At 39.1% G+C, this 19,336-nt stretch overlaps 1 protein-coding gene across 2 annotated transcripts in view; it reads right to left on the minus strand.

Moving 5' to 3' along the window:
• Positions 1–19,336, minus strand: part of HHAT (hedgehog acyltransferase) — a 311,192-nt gene that overhangs the window by 37,707 nt on the left and 254,149 nt on the right. For both annotated transcript variants that reach the window (XM_081298856.1, XM_081298857.1), the window contains one exon: positions 4,092–4,236. In XM_081298856.1, coding sequence (XP_081154982.1) covers positions 4,092–4,236 — 145 coding nt within the window. The remainder of the gene's footprint in view (positions 1–4,091; positions 4,237–19,336) is intronic.

A 19,336-nucleotide genomic window follows, 5' to 3' on the forward strand; every position in this document is an offset into this window, starting at 1 on the left:
GTAAGTAACACCTTGCACTTGTCTGCAAAGCATGACAGCAGTTTCCTAGAGTGAGCAGGTGAACCAATCCCCAGCTACATCCTTCTCAGATCCATGAAAATTTCTCAAGCAGCTAGAAGCAAATTTCAACAGTAGAAAATTGGAGATTTTTCAAAAGCAAAAATACTGACTCCTTATATTCTGCTGAATTAACTGAACATCACTTCTCCAACTTCAGAAGTTATGCTTATTGATAAAGTGCTATGTGTATTACTACAGGGACACAGCCACATCAGTGTTTATAGCAGCACAATTCACAATTGCTAAACTGTGGAACCAACCTAGATGCCCTTCAATAGATGAATGAATTTAAAAAATGGGACATATATACACAATGGAATATTACTCAGCAATAAAAGAGAATAAAATCATGGCATTTGCAGGTAAGTGGATAGAGTTAGAGGAGATAATGCTAAGTGAAGTTAGCCAGTCCCAAATAACCAAATGCCAAATGTTTTATCTGATATAAGAAGGCTGATTCATAGTGGGATACGGAGAGGGAGCATGGGAGGACTAGATGAACTCTAGATATGGCAGAAGGGTTGGAGGGGAAGGGAGGGGTCATGGGGTTATTAATGATGGTGGAATGTGATGATCATTATTATCCAAAGTACATGTACGAGGACATGAATTGGTGTGAATATACTATGTATACAACCAGAGATATGAAAAATTGTGCTCTCTATATAAGAATTGTAATGCATTCTGCTGTCATATATAAATTTAATTTTTTTAAAAAATACTATATGTATAACACATACTAGAAACCAAGATTTACAGCTCAGAATTGCTGCCTTCTACTCTTGGGGAGAGCAGTGCAGGTACACAGTAGAAAGGAAAGGGTCTGGTTTAGAAGTCTTCTATCCACCATCTATGTCACCCACAGAGATAAAGATTTTTATGAAGGCACTCTAGTAAACTTTGTATATTATAATAATATAGTATATAATATTATAAACTTTGAAGCCTAGAGCAAGTCAATCTATGGCCAAATTCAGTGAACTGGAGACCAAGACAACTCCCTCAGCAAACCATGATACATCTTCTAGGAACATCCATAAAGCTGGGAAATGACTTCCTGAGAATTAGTGAGCATCTCTATGTGGAGCCCTGTACCATCAACTAGGAGACATTTGCAAATCTCCTCAATAATCCCCATTGCCCAGACACCAGCCTGTCACTTCCTGGCTCTGCCCAGACTCCATAGGTGAGTTCTAAAAAAGGGGTGCAGCACTAATAGCTCCTCATCACTGTAGCAGGTTCCAGTCCCGAAGGCACAGAGAGAAGGGCCTGCTTTTATTAAACCTTGAAAATTAGATACTGAGCTTAAATGCTCTCCCTTCACTACAGACCGGTTTACTCACTCACTGTGTGTGTAGAGAGATGGGTCTTGGAGCAATGGGAACTGATCATGTACCCAAAGGGAGAGGCCAGAGGCTACCAGGCTATCAAGGTCCTAGCTCATTCATTAGAGGCTACCTGTACAGGTAAACAATCCCTCATCTGAAACCTTATGGTCAGAAGAATGTCAGAATTCAGATTTTGTTTTTAATTTTTAGAAAGCCAATATAGTAACATTCTCAGCAGGGCCTGGGGAAGCATTCTATAGACTCATTTTTTTTTTTGCACCAATCTTCAATTGGGTCAATAAAATTAGATATAAGATAAAATCTGAAGTTTTCAAGGATGGGAGATTTGGCACCATCTGTTTCACTTTCCTCCAAAAGACTTCTAAACCCAGCCATTCAGAGGCAAGAACCCTCAGCAGGAAATAAACAATGCAACTGCCAAAACCCCAGCCAACATTCCCCAACTCAGGGGGCCCATGGGACAGACCAGCTGAGATCCAAACAGGTTCATTTAGAGAATTCCTGACACAGTAAATGCTTCTAAGCTGAGCTTCCCTAGCCACAGAACCTGGAAAGAAAATGATTCCACAACATTCTCCATAATGGGAGAATCAGAGTTTCCAAGACCCCAAGACTTTTCCAAGGTGGAGGCAAATAGTATATCCTATCAGACCACAGAGGGACCAGACCACAGTAGCAGACCCTATATTTCAGAGCCTTGATAACCTGAGACTCATAACTCTACAGGGTGCCAAGCAAATCATGCTGTGATCTTTCCACCATTGAGAAGCAGAAAGAACACCTCCTAGCTATCATCTCTCTCTGCCTACTTAAACACCAACATGCCTGAAGCTTTGCCTCCTACCCTGTTGTCTTCTCACTCTATGATGTTCCCTGAATCACTGATCCTACAAGCTTTATGCACTTGATGCTCACATCTCAATCATTAGTTTTCTGTGTTACACATCACCAACTTTTTTTTTTAAGGTACTAGGGATCAAACCCAATGGTGCTGTACCACTAAGATACATCTCCAATCCCTTTTTAAAAAAATTTTTAGATTTGAGAACAGTCTTTTTTTTCTTAATTTTTTAAATTTATTTTAGTTATAGTTGACAGTAGAACACATTTATGCTCTGATATACATAGATGGGATATAATTTCTCATTTTCAGAGTGTACATGTTGCATACTCAGAATCATATTGGTCATGCAGTCACACAGTAGAAAGAAACAGACATTATTTATCTAACTTTCCTATTCCCACATCTCCTGCCCTCCCCTCCCCTCCCATTACTTCCCTTCATACATTTGTCACAACAAAACCCAGAATCAACTATCACATTTTGATGTGCATGTGTGGCCCAACATGTGTGCACCTCTTTTTGTCTCCCTGTATTCTTAGTGCTTTGCAAATAACCAACACCTAATATGTCTGATGCACTGAAGGAAAAAATCAGAGCCTTTTCACTAGGTGACAAGAAAACTCCAAGTCAGGGTTTCCCTCTGCACCACAGTGTTCTCAGCATTGTGCAAGGTTCTGCAATTGGGGATGGCGAGAAAAGTAAAAGATACTCTACCTCTCCTTTATTGCTTTTATCTTTAGATTCTCACACCTTATTATCTCCCATCCTTATGAAAGGACAGCTCCTAGTCAAAAAGCGTATGGTCTTTTCAGGAACTATCAGTTAAAACACCTCTCAGATCAAAGAGGAGATTTTTAGTGTGAGATTATAGCAGCATTCTTTCCTGGCCCCTTTGAGTCTGCTCCCCAGTTACAATTCATGACCTGGCATCCTGGAATCATGCAGCTGTGTATGGGCTATTTTTGATGTGCAAGAGTCCACCAAAAACTAAAAACTATTAAAAAATTTAAAAAAAAAAGAGTTACATCTAAAGCATCACTGGCTCCTCAAGAACCCAGATGTAGAGATGACAAGCCATCCTGTAAAATCATATCACCAGAATTTGACAAAGCTTCCCCAAACCTCCCAACACAACACCATGCTACTGGTCAGAGAAAAAGAACAGGGAATCTTTTCTTTTAAACCATCATGAATTGGTTATAGTAAAGTTTACTGAGAATACTTCAATTCTCTTAAGGACATTGTGTATCTCTCTTAGTTCCAGTCCAGAGGAAATGGTGACCATAAATAAATAATGGTAAGTTATGACTGTAGTCTTTTGACAACTCCCACATACTAGCAATTGACCTATTGGAGGTGTGGCTTTGCTATGGATAATGAGACAATCCACAGAATGCACATGAAACGTAAGCTTGGCCACTAGTGTTCAGACAAAAGCATCTACAAGTTAGAGATATACAAACACAAGGACCATACTCACAGCTTCAGGAGAGCAGAGTGGGACTTCTAGGACATGTTTCTCTAGGACAGTCAGAGCAGTAAGCGAAGCAAGGTTAGATTTTACTGTATACTGAGACAGATTTAGTAGGAAAGAAAAAAAATTAATTGAAAAAGTTGGGGCAGTACAGTTTGATGTCAAGTATCACATGTGGTAGATATGAAGTGTATCAAAAATAGAAAACACTTAGTCATATCTAAACATGGGAAATTATTCCTGATACTTTTCACATACCATGAATGTAACGACAAATAACTCCCAAATCCTATTCATGCTATCAACTGCGTACACAGAAAACAAGAAATTGGCTGAACACAGCACTCACCATCTGGCAACTTACCTTGTATGAAGATCCTATCCCAGTAGGTTTTCCCAACTTGATTGCCCCCAAGAAACACCAGGTTGAACAGGATCAGCATTGAGGTGGCACAAGATGCAAGGGCAGCATGCAGTCGACGGCGAGCTTGTGGGGAGAGGTGTCGAGCCTACGAGGACAACGACAAGAAGGCACCTCATCATAAGGGTGCAAGAAATATGGCTAAGACACCACCCTATTAACACCATCCCAGGATGCCAAGTTGTTATTGAAACAGATATTAAAACTTCTATCCTTGCAATATTCTGGTCTTACGAAAGAAGGTGATGTATCATTAATGTTCCTTTGTCCTCCCATAATGGACTTCTTCTGACTCATATAATACATGTGTGGAATCTAGTTGTGTTAGTTTTCATCACTGTGACCAAATACATGACAAAAACAATTTAGGAGAACAAGTATTTATTTTAGCTCAGGGTTTCAGAGGATTAAGGCTATGGTTGGCTGGATCCAAGGCATAAACATCATGGTGGAGGAAAGTTGCTTAGCTCAAGGCATATGTGAAATCGGGGGGGGGGGGGTGTTCAGGGACAGATACAGTCCCCAGGGTCATGCCCCCAGTGACGGATTTGCTCCAGTCATGCTCTACCTGTCTACAGTTTTTACCACTTCTTAGTTCATTCATTATTGCTTCATCATCAAATGGATTAATCCACTGATGAGGTCAAGTCCTCAAAATTCAATCACTTTACCTCTGGATGTTACTGTATTGCTTAATACACAACTTTGGAGAGGCATTCCAAATTCAAACCATAGCTCTAGTTAAGACTCAGTAGCACCTCCTCCTGTCATTGAAACATCTTCATGTCTTCTGCATATAAATCTGTAGGTGCTCTCCACAAAAACTAATATAAATAGGTTCATGTCAAGATCAGTGTGATCAGAACTCAAGGTCAGAGTGATCTTGACTCTGGGAAGCCAGCCACCCACCCTGTAAACCTGATATATTATTAGGAGGAATCCCAAAACAAAGGTGCAAGAGAATCGATATGAGACAACTCCCCTGCTGGAATCAAGCACAGGACACATGTTCCACTGAGAGCACACAACACCATCTAACATGGTGGCTGATCACAGTGCCTGAAGTATTCAAGGCTTGGGGAATGCTTTCCAGCAATCATGATAAAGAATTCTCCACATCCTTCCAAGCTCTTCATTGTACTCCCTCTGCTATTCATCTTTCCTCAGATATTTCATAAAGCAAACAAAGACTTTATTCCTTATCACTGACTATTCTGGTGGCCTCTCCAGCGTGAGGTCACTGTGCTGTGTGGAGCACACGAGTCCCATCAGCACAACTGTGCATCTGTATTTTCAGAATGAAAATCAGATATAGCACTACAGCCATGTACACAGGGCCCCAGAGTTTCTAACAAATACCTTAGCTTAACACAACACAGAAAAGAGAACCAAATGTCACAAGGTATTTCCTGAATATCCTCCAGAAACCTCTACATGCATCTTAACCTCAACTATGCTATAATTACAAACAGAATTCTGGCCAACACAATGGCAGCAGTGTATGCAATATATGACAGCAAAAAGGACTCCCCTAGAAGGTGAGTCCCCAGCAGGAAGTTCACGAATCTCAGGCAACACCACCACAGGTCACCTGTATTCATTCTGTACTTTGGTCAGAGTCCTCTCAATCTAGAGAAACAAATTCCTGACTCTTCCTTTTTCTCTCCTGTGAACCTCAGGGTTGACTGTGTATGCTCAGATCTAGCTGTCACCATGTATGTCCCCGCAGGGTTCTCTCTTCCAACACCACTTTAGAGCATACTTATGGGCACAGCATGTTTTCTTTACATAAAAAAAAATGTGTAGCAGACTTAGCTGACTGCCTGGACATGATGTACAAAGCTCTCCAGTGCAGTGGCCATGTCTTGCTTGGAGACTCCAGACCAGCCGACCCCTATTGACTCTCTCTGCTCTAAGAGGCCATGAATGTGGACCAGAGATTAGATAAGAGATAAGTACATGATGTACAAATTTGAAATGAGTGAAGGGGAAAGTTACCAGCTTACTATCAGTGATCTTCACCTCTCAGAATAAAGAGACATTAATCTACCAGTTTGTGTATTTTAAAACAGGAAGATTTTTTGAGGATTACTGAATCAATTAGCAGTAATGAGAAGGTGAGAAGTAGTCAGGGGAAAAAAGAATCCAAAATAAATCAAGAAAGCATGACTATCTTAATTGGCATAGTATATCCAAATAATTCCCTCCAGGTACAGGGGCCAAAGATAACACATTTTATTTCTCAGGGACCCAGTGAATCAAAAGTGACCCTCTGTTTTCACCCAGGCAGTCTGCTCCAAACCTGTTGCCCTTGAAGGAGAATTCAAGGGCCCTGCATTATCTTTCCTTTATTAATGTCAACTTCAGAGAGTGGTCATAGTGTGATTAATCTCAAAGTGGTTCTCCTTTTATACAGAAGGATAATAATTGATAAAAGAATCAACAGGTACTAAGAGGGGGACTGTCTTCCAAGGGGTTGCTAAGCAAGACTATGTGCTGAGGGGCCTGCCTTTCCAGCATCCACTGTGGGGAGCTTGAGGACATGGAGAAACCCCTCCAGAGATGGTTTCAGAGAATAGGGTCTGCTTTATTGTGTAGTGAAAATGGCTTTTATGGTGGATATGGGCCAATTTACACTTAACAGTCATGATAGGCCAGAGGTGATATACAACACATCATCCTACGCAAGTCCAGACATCAAGAGTTCAGAAACTGCCACATAGGCTGACCTTGCACCAAAAGAGGAATAACTTCTTGTCAAAGGAGCAAAGAAATTGCACTTGCCAGCGTTATGACAGCACTGTCCCCAAAACATTAGGACTTCTCTGCTGCACAATGAGCAAAATAAGCATGAGGGTCCAAGGTTAGGCTCTGTAACAACTGTGGTGTTGTTACCCGATACAGGGAGAGCGCCCACACTGAGGGGTGGGGCAAGGGAGAATGAGCGGGCTCACCTGAAGCCCATGGTTTTACAGATCTTCCCTGGATTCTGTGATCACCCCAGTCTCTCGCCTACATGATTCAATGCATTTCTGGTTTTGTTTAGGAAATAAAAAGTCAAAATAATAGCAACTGTGAAGGAGCCTCTCTGATCTCAGTAACAAGGTGGGGTGGCTCTAAACTCTGAAATGACTAACAATTCAATTTTTAGACCTGGCTTTTTCTTTTTGTTGTTTCAGCGAGCAGCATTATTAAAGGCATGGGTTGTTAGAATCAGTAAACTGCAAGTATGCAAAAGAGAAGGCACAATGCTTATAGGCAATCCTTGATTATCCCCCAGGGAGAGTGGGTGGGAGACAAAATAGACAATGATCAAGAAAAATCCCCTTGTATTTAATTTTGTATAACCCTGAGGATTACCTTCCATTTCCATGCAATTTCCCTTCTCTCTCCCTTTCCCTCGCACCTCTCATCCCCGTTTAATGTTAATCTTTTTCTCAAGCTCTTCGTCCCTACTCTGTCCTTAGTTACTCGCCTTATATCAAAAAAGACATTTGGCATTTGTTTTTTAGGGATTGGCTAGCTTCACTTAGCATAAATGATGTGATTCAGCAATCTGTGTACGGGGTAAAAATGGGAGTTCATAACCCACTTGAACTATGTAATGTTTTGAACGACCAACAATAAAAAAAGAAAAAGAAAAATCCCCAAACCTAATTTTAACTAATAGCAGCAGCTCTGAGAAAACTAGCTATGCCAATCAGCAGCACAATCCAGAAAGCATTGCCTCTTTTCATTGTGAATCAGTGGAAGAAAGTCATGACAGGCTATGAAGGAAAAAGAGGCTTTATCTGAAAATCCACAGAAGAGTAATTCAGCAGTGTCCCCTTCTCCACAGGGATGTGTGTTCCGAGATGGACTATGAATGCCTGCAACTGTAAATAGTACCAAACCCCATATATACTAGTTTTTTCTTCTTTCTGTGCCTATTTCCTATGAGAGTTTAACTTATAAAGCAGGCACAGTTAGAGATTAATGACAATAGAGCAATTAATACACTGTAATGAAAGTCATGTGAATGTGGTCTGTCATCAAAATACCTTAATGTACTATATTCACTCTTTTGATGATGATGAGGTGAGATCCTCATATTTCTGAGGAGAGGAAGGGAGGTGAAGGATGTTGGCACCATGATATAGCATTAGCTTACGACAAAAGGGTTTCTTGAACACAAACACCAGCAGTCTGGTACCTAGAGGGCTACCAAGTGACCACCTGGTGGGTAGCTACATGCTCACATGCTCGACAAAGGGATGATTCATGGTCCAGGTGGGAGAGAATGGCTCAAGAGTTTATCAAACCACTCAGGACTGTGAGAAATCTGCAACTTTGAATTGTTCATTTCTGGAATTTTCAGATTGCAGTTGGCTACAGGTAACAAACTGGAAAGGTGAACTGTAGAAAAGAGGAAACTATCATAATAACTATCCAAAGTAGAGAGATCCCTGTCACTTTCAGTAGTGTGTTTGGAGAATCCAAAGAGGAGAGACATTGGCAGCTGAGACTTATATCACTTTACTTTGGAGCCAAGGTCTTAGCCATTGACTTATAGGAACTCTGGGGGAAGTATCATACTGAGGTGTTCCCAGAAGAAAAATGCCATATGAGCAAGGCCAGAGGGTGTACTCCTCTGAACCAGCTAACTCCAACAATAAATATGACTTTCTAAATTCCCCACTTTGTTTCTTTTTAACCTGCTCTCCCGCAGTCTGGCTGGGCACAAAATAACCGAGCCACCACACAAGCCTTGTAGATTCCAACAGCAACTCTTTATTCCCGAACTCTCACCGGCACTCTACTTGCACGTTCTGGGGAAAATACACACCCTCCACCAGGCTCTGCGTACCAAGTACCCTCTGAATCCCACAAGAACTCAACGGGAACTCAAGGAGCAGGTGCCTGAGGCAGCAGGATATGCCCTATTCCCAGCAGGATCCACCCTAAACCTGGAGCCACCCTAATCCCTGAGCAAGGTCACCTTTCAAACCAAAACTCTCAAACATTCATGCAATGTCGCTGCAAATGACCTGGGTCCAAGGCAAGCCTATTTCCACAATGGAGAGTCCTCCCTCTAAGCAACACTGGGTAGGCTGACAAGGAAATTGCCATGACAAGGAAATTCCTACTTGGCTATGGCTCTCAGCACTGCTCCTCTGAAGTCCTGTAGCTATTACTCCTGTGTCCCTTCACATCTAGGATGCAGGCTGCTATGAGTGGGAGCCATGCCTCATAGGTCAGCCATCCATTTTCCTAGCTCAGATGCTTGAAAATGCCCTTAAGAGAATTCATGTGGAGGAAATGTAAAGTAAATAGGAAAATATCACACTACAATGAAGAGCCATGAGGTATGCAAATGAGAATTACCAACATGATCAGATAAGGCCATGTCTGACAAACAGAACTTGAATCTTATTAATGAATTTATCAGGATAAAAGAAAAAGAGCTCTGGTCTGGTCATGATCTTTCCCCCGAGAATACTCGAGTCTGTGGCAATCCAATATTTTGGAAGCAGGGAAAAAAAAAAAACACCTAGAAGTGGCATTCTCCCATGGGGAATGTTTGTAAAGTTTCTGAGCAGTTTTCATTTGTCTCAATGAATAAGAGGCAATTGTGGATTTTGGTGGGTAGTGACCTGGAACAATAAACATAGTGCAACAAAAATACCAAGTAGAGTGTTTTGATTTAACATTTGAACAGCCATCTTAAATGTTAACCACCATCTTATAAGTTTTGCTTTCCTGTACTTCCTTTTACCTGAACTCCTCCCATCCTCATCAGTGACCTACCCCATGGCACCAGAACCCTAAGCCAATCTCAGAAGGACACGACCCCTTTGCTCTGGAAAGCCCCATGGTGCCATCGACCTAAGCCAATCCCATGCTATTCCCCACCTGCCTAGCTCCGATGTAGCACCAGCAGCCTATCCCATAGTGCCACAGCTACAACTTCTAACCTTCACCCCACAAAAGCTGGACACCCAAACATCTCGGGGCCTCTCTCCACTCTATAGAGCTCTGACAAACTCTCGTGTGTCTCTCTGCCTGGTCTACATCTTTCATTTCTCAATTACCTGCTTATCCATCTCTTGTTCCTTGCTTTTCCTTCACCAAGTCCTGCCCAAAATATTTAGATGAATTCTTTTCTTCCATATTCTTCACAGAACAGAGTTCCTGCTCAGCCTATGGGGGCATTAAGAGCAATTCACAAAACATGTCCCCTCTCCTCTGGGACCCAGAGAAATACAATCTGGAGCAAGGAAGTGTTCTGGCACCCAGTGCTAGGCCCCTCCCACCCACGACACCACAGGAGCATCAACTGGAGGAGCTTCCTGCACCTTTAGCTACTGATAGACAAGGTATTGCCACCAGAGCCAAGTGCCCTCATCTCAACACCCCTCAAACTCACAAGATGGGGGAAGAATGGGAGGTGGGGCAAGTTAGAATCACTGCCCCATGCCCGTGTGGTCAGTTCTCTCTAGAGTCTAACTTATGGCAGAAAGGTGGAGTGGGGCAGTTTTTCCCTGTGAATGTTGATATAGCCCATTCTTCAGGTTCAAGTACAGGTAACTAGACAGACAGCCTCACAGAGCACCAGGAAACTCAGATCTAGGATACAATTTCAATTCTGCTGTCCAAGTGCACCGTCTCTGACCACAGGAACAGATGGGATGCAGAAATGTAATAACAGCTTAGCACTGTCTTTACTAATACACTGATTTCCAAAGGTGAGGACTGTGACCCAAACCCACTAAACCTTAGGGGCTGAACTTAACTTCGTCAAACTAGTTTGTATTTCCTCCTATGACGTGTCCATGTTCCATTTGTTTATTCACCTCTCCATGGCACCTCCATCTTTTTGAGGTCAACATCCTGTCTTTGGAAATCCCAGGATTGCGTGGGGTCAACAAGCCCCAATCTGGAGGTAGAGGCTGTGAAATCTGAGGACGTATGAGGTGTGAGAGGCAGATAGTGCTTTGGTGCTGGAGGCTGCCAAGCCTGATAGGTCCCTCACTTATCCACAGAGGGGCTGCTTGTGGGACCAAGCTGGGAGGAGGGGACAGGCCGAGCATCTGGGGAAGCAGATGGCTGAAGGCATGGCTGCTGGAGACTGTGACAAAGGCTTGGCATGAGGGACCTGATGCTTTTTATTTTTCAGTGGGGGGAAAGCTAAAAAAAGAAACTGGGTGGGTTTGAGCAGCTGGACACAGTTCTTCCATATAATCACTGACGTTCTTCATTTTCTAATGAAATCCTAACCGGAGAGTAGGAGAGATGAATAAGGCAATGGCAAGGGAGGAGGCTGGTAAAGACCAAGGAGAGCAAAATGAGGCATGGACACCTATGAGTTAAGATGAGACCTGAGAATGGCCAGAGTGAAACACTCAAGGTCAGGAGGACTCAGGTTACAAAGACATTTCAGGGCCTCCTGTTCCATCTCTGTATCAATCTGAAGGATACTACACTTGCTCCTTTCCTCAAAACATTTCCATTACTTTCAGTTAGAAATCTGTGTTCTACTCATCTCCCCTCCCCCTCATGCTCCTACTAACAAGTTCCTGAAGAATGGTACAAGGCCAAATCTTCATTATTTGTCCCCCAAACTAATGCATACTCTGCAGGTAGCCAATAATTATCTAACACCTATCCCTCTCTGCTGTACATCAGTCACAGAATCTCCTGAGCCCTTAGCATCTCTCCCATCCCAAGTCTAAGTTAAATGAATACATGAAGATATCAAGAAAGTAATATTTCCTCCTTTTAAGTGTACAAAAGTTAAAAAAAAAATAGGGTCACTGAAGTTACATTTTTTCCATCAGTGTGGTACCGAGTTCTAAATAATGCATGGCCATAGGAGAGAATTCAATATCTGCAGTGATAAAGTCAAAAGCAGTCTTGCTTAACCTGCACAGGTAACTTGGAACATGTAATTCCACTGCCCAGAACATGCTCAGGCTCTTCTACTCAGTTCACAATTGGAAATAGATAAACATAAGTTGTCCTAATCTTGGCAGAGTCAATCATCTATTTGCATGTGCTGGTATAAACCAAGGGACAGATCACATCAACCTGTATGTTTTAGATAACTTCAGTTTGTAGTACAAAAAGTTCACTGTTCTGAGGAGCTTTACGTATATTTTGAGTAGTTTAAAACCATTCATACTTTACCAGTGAAGAATAAGAAGAATGGAGAGATTCAGTCCTGACCCTCAGCTACATATTGACAAGTACAGTTAAGGGATTTGCCCACATTTCACTAACTCACATCTGTGTAACAGGATGTACTCTCATTTCTAACCTAGAACCATCATGATCTTTGATTCTTCCATGCCAGCTACAAAATTTTGCACGAAATGTTAATGTTTGTTCAAAAAATACATCATGCATGCATTTTTCTAGCAAGAGTTGAGTGGATAACAAGTGTCGATTTCAGAAGAACATATGGTTTACAGTGTCACTGTAATTGGAATTCACAGTTACAGTAAGGTTTAGCATATTCTCCAGAAAGTGTCAGACCAAAAGAAAACATAATATCTTAAAAAATAGTAAAAGTTAATAGACCCTAGTGGCTTGGGGTCATGTTGACCAAAGGATACAAAATTTCAGTTAAATTAAAAAAAAAACAACTATTGAACAATACGGTGGTATGGTAAATAACAATATATTGTATTTGTAAATCTACTTTTTAAAGCAATTTTCAAGTGTTCTCACTACAAAATAATGAGAGGCAAGTCTTGCATTAATTAGCTCAATTTAACCATTTGACAATATATACATATTTTCATATATAATTCTTACATGATGAATATATAAATAATTTTCATCTGTGCAATTTAAATTTTTAAAAAATGTTTAGTACCTAAACTGTAAAGAAAGTAGTAAATTTATTTATTCAGATTACATGAAAACGTAGCTTTGTAAAAAGCCTAAATATTCTACAAAAACGAGCAATAAAACTGCATTAAAGCTAATGAAAGAACTCAGCAAAATTTCAGGATACAAAAATCAATATGCAACAATCAGTTGTGTTATATATACAGTTGACATTCTAAGAAAGAAAAATTCTACTTGTAGTATTAAAAAAATATTTAGATGTAAACTAAGGAGGCAAGATATTTGTATACTGGAACTATAAAACAGAAAAACATCCCATATGCATGAATTGGAAGATTCAATGCTATGAAAACTTATCTACAGATTCAATGTAATCACTACCAAAATGCCAATTATTTTTTTTCTTGCAAAAATAGGAAAACTCATCCTATAATTGATATGGAATCTCAGGGGACCTGAATGGCCAAAATGATCTTGAAAATGAACAATGCTGAAGGAACTCTAATTTTCTGATTTCATAACTTGCTACAAAGCTACAATTATCAAAATACTGGCAAAAGACAGGCATATAAAAAATTTGAATATAAAACCCAGAAATAAACCTTCAAACATGGCTTAATAATGTTCAACAAAGCTGAATGATTTTCAACAAGAGCACTAAGAATGCTTAATTTAAAAAAGGACTTTTTTTCCAGCTATGGTTCTGGGAAAAGTGGATATTCATATGAATGAAGTTTGACACTGTATTACACTATATATGTATGTGCGCATATATATACTTAACTCAAAATGGATCAAAGATATAAACATAAGAAAATTATACAACTCTTAAAGTAAAATATATAGTAAAATCTTCATTGAATTGAATTTGACAATGATTTCTTGGATATGACTGTGAAAAAATCGTTAAAAATAGATAAAATCCGATTTATCAAAACGCACAACCTTTGTACATCACAGTACACTGTCAACAGAATGAAAAGGCAACCCAGGAATAGCATAAAATATTTGCAATCACATATCACTAAGGGAGTAAGTAAGATCAAGAATATACAAAGAACCCATGCAATTCAACAAAATATGTACTTGAAAAATGGGCGAAGAACTTGAATAGATTTTTATCTAAAGAAGTTATACAAATGCCCAATGAGCACAGCAAGACATTCAACATCAGTAATAATACAGGAAATTCAAATTAAAACAGAAGATATTATCCACATCTTTGAAGATGGCTATAATTTAAACAAAATATATTAAATGGGGGTAAGGATGTGAAGAAATTGGAATCCTTACAGTTTTCTTGGATTTGCAAATATTTATTAAAGAATTTGAATTGATAATTGCTGACCTCCAAAAAAAATGAAGCATCATATACACACGATTTCCTTGGTAAACCCTACCAAACATGTAAGGAAGAAATTATACCAATTCACCGTAATCAGTAGAAGAGGAAACACTTCCTAACTCATTCTATGTGGTCACCACTACCTTAACATCAATGTCATATAAAGAAAAAAATCAAGGCGGAAAATTGAAGACCATACTTTTTTATGAACATTGACAAAAAATTTCCTCAACTTGATCTACTAAAAAATTCCTATAGCTAAAATTAAGAACAAGGCAAGAATGTTCCTTCTTAGTTTTCCTTGGACTTCCATCATAGTGGAAATTCAAGCCATTGTAATAAGACAAGAAGGGGAAATAAAAGCCACACATATGGGTAAGGAAGAAATAAAGCTATGTTAGCTTCCAGTTGAGATGATTGTCTATGTATATAATCCCAAAAGTTTCAACAACAACAAAAATCCTGGAAATAACAAGTGAGGATACCAAGGACACAAGGGAGTCCTCACATTTTATGGAAAAAGTATCTCCATTTAAAAAAAATAAAATTCTATATTAGCAAGAAAGTCCACTTCTACATATATAACCTAAAGAAATGATAGCATGTATACTATCATGTTCCCAGCAATATTATTCACAGTAAGCAAAAGATAGAAGCAATCCAAGTATATATCAGTGAATTAATACAGAAACAAAATATGGCATATAAAGGATTATTATTCAACCTTAAAAAGGAAGGAAATTCTGACACCTACTACAATATGGATAAAATTTAAAGACATTATGCTCAAGGGGGAGAAATGCATTACAGTAGAGGGGGTAGAGAGAGAAGAGTGGAGGGGAGGGGAGGGGAGGGGGGATAGTAGAGGATAGGAAAGGCAGCAGAATACAACAGACACTAGTATGGCAATATGTAAATCAGTGGAAGTGTAACTGATGTGATTCTGCAATCTGTATACGGGGTAAAAATGGGAGTTCATAACCCACTTGAATCAAAGTGTGAAATATGATATATCAAGAACTATGTAATGTTTTGAACAACCAATAAAAAATTTTTTTTAAAAAAGACATTATGCTAAGTGAAATAAGCCATAAAATAAAAGATACACTGTATGACTTTACTGATGTAACTAGAAATGTCAAATTCAGAGAGACAAAATAGGATAGTGGTTTCAGGAACTGGGAGGAGGGATAGGGAGTTATTTCAAAGGTATAGAATTTTAGTTTGATGCCGGGATAAGCTAGGGATGAAAGGAACAGACCTCAACAACATAAAAACTATTTATGACAAATCCAAAGCCTGCATCATATTGAGTAAAGAAAAATTAAAAGTATTTTTTTCTAAAATCAGAAACAAGTCTATCCATTCTCTTCATCCTTTTCAATATGGTTCTCTAAACACCTGCCAGAGCAATCAGGCAAGAAAAGTAAGATATAAATAGAAAAAGAAGTAAAACAATCTATTCACGGATGACAGGATCTTATATCTAGAAGACCAAAAAAAAAAAAAAAAAAAAAACAAATCTCTACCAGAAGACTTCTAAAGCTTGTAAATGAGTTCAGCCAAGTAGTAGGATACAAGATTAACATCAATAAATCAGTAGCTTTCCTATTCTCTGACAGTAATTCAGGCAAGGAAGAATTCAAGGAAACCATCCCATTCATGATAACCTGATTAAAAAAAACTGGGAATTAATAACCAAGCAGGTAAAAGAGAACAGTGAAAAAAAATTGAAAAATACTTTAAAAGATGGAAAGATCTCCCATATTCTTGGATAGGCATAATTAATATTGTCAAAATGGCCTTAATGTGACTACTGATTCCACTCCTTGGTACTTTAAAAAAATTACAGATTTAATATACACATAATGCAATATTAAGCAATATACATATTTAATAATTCCTATAACACCAATGACATTCTTCACAAAATTTAAAAAATCCTTACATTCATTTGGAAGAATAAGAGATCCAGAATAGCCAAAGTACTGACCAAGAAAAGCAATGCAGAAAACATCACAATATTGGATCTGAAATTATACCACAAGCTATAGTAACAAAGACAGCATGGTATCGGCATCAAAATAGACAAGACCTGCAAATGTCATGAAATTTTTTTTTAATTGTTGGTCATTCAAAACATTACATAGTTCTTTATATATCATATTTCACATTTTGATTCAAGTGGGTTATGAACTCCCATTATTACCCCATATACAGATTGCTGTATCACATCAGTTACACTGCCATTGATTTACATATTGCCATTCTAGTGTCTGATGTATTCTGCTGTCTATCCTATTCTCTACTATCACCCCTCCCCTCCCCTCTTCTCTCTCTACCCCCTCTACTGTAAATCATTTCTTCCACTTATATTATTCTTCTCTTACCACTCATTCCTCTTATATGTAATTTTGTATAACCCTGAGGATCACCTTCCATTTCCATGCAATTTCCCTTCTCTCTCCCTTTCCCTCCCACCTCTCATCCCTGTTTAATGTTGATCTTTTTCTCAAGCTCTTCGTCCCTACCCTGTCCTTGGTTACTCCCCTTATATCAAAACAGTCATTTGGCATTTGTTTTTTAAGGACTGTCTAGCTTCACTTAGCATAATCTGTTCTAATGCCACCCATTTCCCTCCAAATTCTATGATTTTGTCATTTTTTAATGCAGAGTAATACTCCATTGTGTATAAATGCCACATTTTTTATCCATTCATCTATTGAAGGGCATCTAGGTTGGTTCCACAATCTTGCTATCGTGAATTGTGCTGCTATGAACATCGATGTAGCAGTGTCCCTGTAGCATGCTCTTATTAGGTCTTTAGGGAATAGACCGAGAAGGGGAATAGCTGGGTCTAATGGTGGTTCCATTCCCAGCTTTCCAAGAAATCTCCATACTGCTTTCCAAATTGGCTGCACCAATTTGCAGTCCCACCAGCAATGAACAAGTGTACCCTTTTCCCCACATCCTCGCCAGCACTTGTTTGACTTCCTAATGGCTGCCAATCTTACTGGAGTGAGATGGTATCTTAGGGTGGTTTTGATTTGCATTTCTCTGACTGCTAGCAATGGTGAGCATTTTTTCATGTGCTTGTTGATTGATAGTATGTCCTCCTCTGAGAAGTGTCTGTTCAGGTCCTTGGCCCATTTGTTGATTGGGTTATTTGTTATCTTATTGTCTAATTTTTTGAGTTCTTTGTATACTCTGGATATTAGGGCTCTATCTGAAGTGTGAGGAGTAAAGATTTGTTCCCAGGACATAGGCTCCCTATTTGCCTCTCTTATTGTTTCTTTTGCTGAGAAAAAACTTTTTAGTTTGAGTAAGTCCCATTTGTTGATTCTAGTTATTAACTCTTGCGCTATGGGTGTCCTATTGAGGAATTTGGAGCCCGACCCCACAGTATGTAGATCATAGCCAACTTTTTCTTCTATCAGACGCCGCGTCTCTGATTTAATATTAAGCTCCTTGATCCATTTTGAGTTTACTTTTGTGCATGGCGAGAGAAAGGGATTCAGTTTCATTTTGATGCAAATGGATTTCCAATTTTCCCAGCACCATTTGTTGAAGATGCTATACTTCCTCCATTGCATGCTTTTAGCCCCTTTATCAAATATAAGATAGTTGTAGTTTTGTGGATTGGTTTCTGTGTCCTCTATTCTGTACCATTGGTCCACCTGCCTGTTTTGGTACCAGTACCATGCTGTTTTTGTCACTATTGCTCTGTAATATAGTTTGAAGTCTGGTATCGCTATACCGCCTGATTCACACTTCCTGCTTAGCATTGTTTTTGCTATTCTTGGTCTTTTATTTTTCCATATGAATTTCATGATTGCTTTATTTCTACAAGAAATGCCATTGGGATTTTGATTGGCATTGCATTAAACCTATAGAGAACTTTTGGTAATATCGCCATTTTGATGATGTTAGTTCTGCCTATCCATGAACAGGGTATATTTTTCCATCTTCTAAGGTCTTCTTCTATATCTCTCTTTAGGGTTCTGTAGTTTTCATTGTATAAGTATTTCACCTCTTTTGTTAGGTTGATTCCCAAGTATTTTGGGGGGGGATATTGTGAATGGAGTGGTTGTTCTCATTTCCATTCAGAGGATTTGTCGCTGATATACAGGAATGCCCTTGATTTATGTGTGTTGATTTTATATCCTGCCACTTTGCTGAATTCATTTATTAGCTCTAATAGTTTCTTTGTAGACCCTTTTGGGTCTGCTAGGTATAAAATCATGTCATCTGCAAATAGTGATAATTTAAGTTCTTTTCCTATTTTTATGCCTTTAATTTCTTTCGTCTGTCTAATTGCTCTGGCCAGTGTTTCGAGGACTATGTTGAACAGAAGTGGTGAGAGAGGGCATCCCTGTCTTGTTCCAGATTTTAGAGGGAATGCCTTCAATTTTTCTCGATTCAGAATGATGCTGGCCTGTGGCTTATCATAGATTGCTTTTACTATATTGAGGTATGATCCTGTTATCCCTAATTTTTCTAGAGTTTTGAACATAAAGGGATGCTGTACTTTGTCGAATGCTTTTCTGCGTCTATCGAGATGATCATATGGTTCTTATTTTTAAGTCTATTGATGTGGTGAATAACATTTATTGTTTTCCGTATATTGAACCAGCCTTGCATCCCAGGGATGAATCTTACTTGATCATGGTGTATAATTTTTTTGATATGTTTTTTAATCCGATTTGCCAGAATTTTATTGAGGATTTTTGCATCTAGGTTCATTAGAGATATTGGTCTGTAGTTTTCTTTCTTTGAAGTGTCTTTGTCTGGTTTAGGTATCAGGGTGATGTTGGCCTCGTAGAATGTATTTGGAAGTTCTCCCTCTTTTTCTATTTCCTGAAATAGCTTGAAAAGTATTGGTGTTAGTTCCTCTTTAAAGGTTTTGTAAAACTCTGCTGTATACCCATCCGGTCCTGGGCTTTTCTTAGTTGGTAGTCTTTTGATGGTTTCTTCTATTTCCTCTATTGTTATTGGTCTGTTTAGGTTGTCT

This window comes from Spermophilus citellus, assembly GCF_964194105.1.
Source record: "Spermophilus citellus genome assembly, chromosome: 6".
Classification (NCBI taxonomy): domain Eukaryota; kingdom Metazoa; phylum Chordata; class Mammalia; order Rodentia; family Sciuridae; genus Spermophilus; species Spermophilus citellus.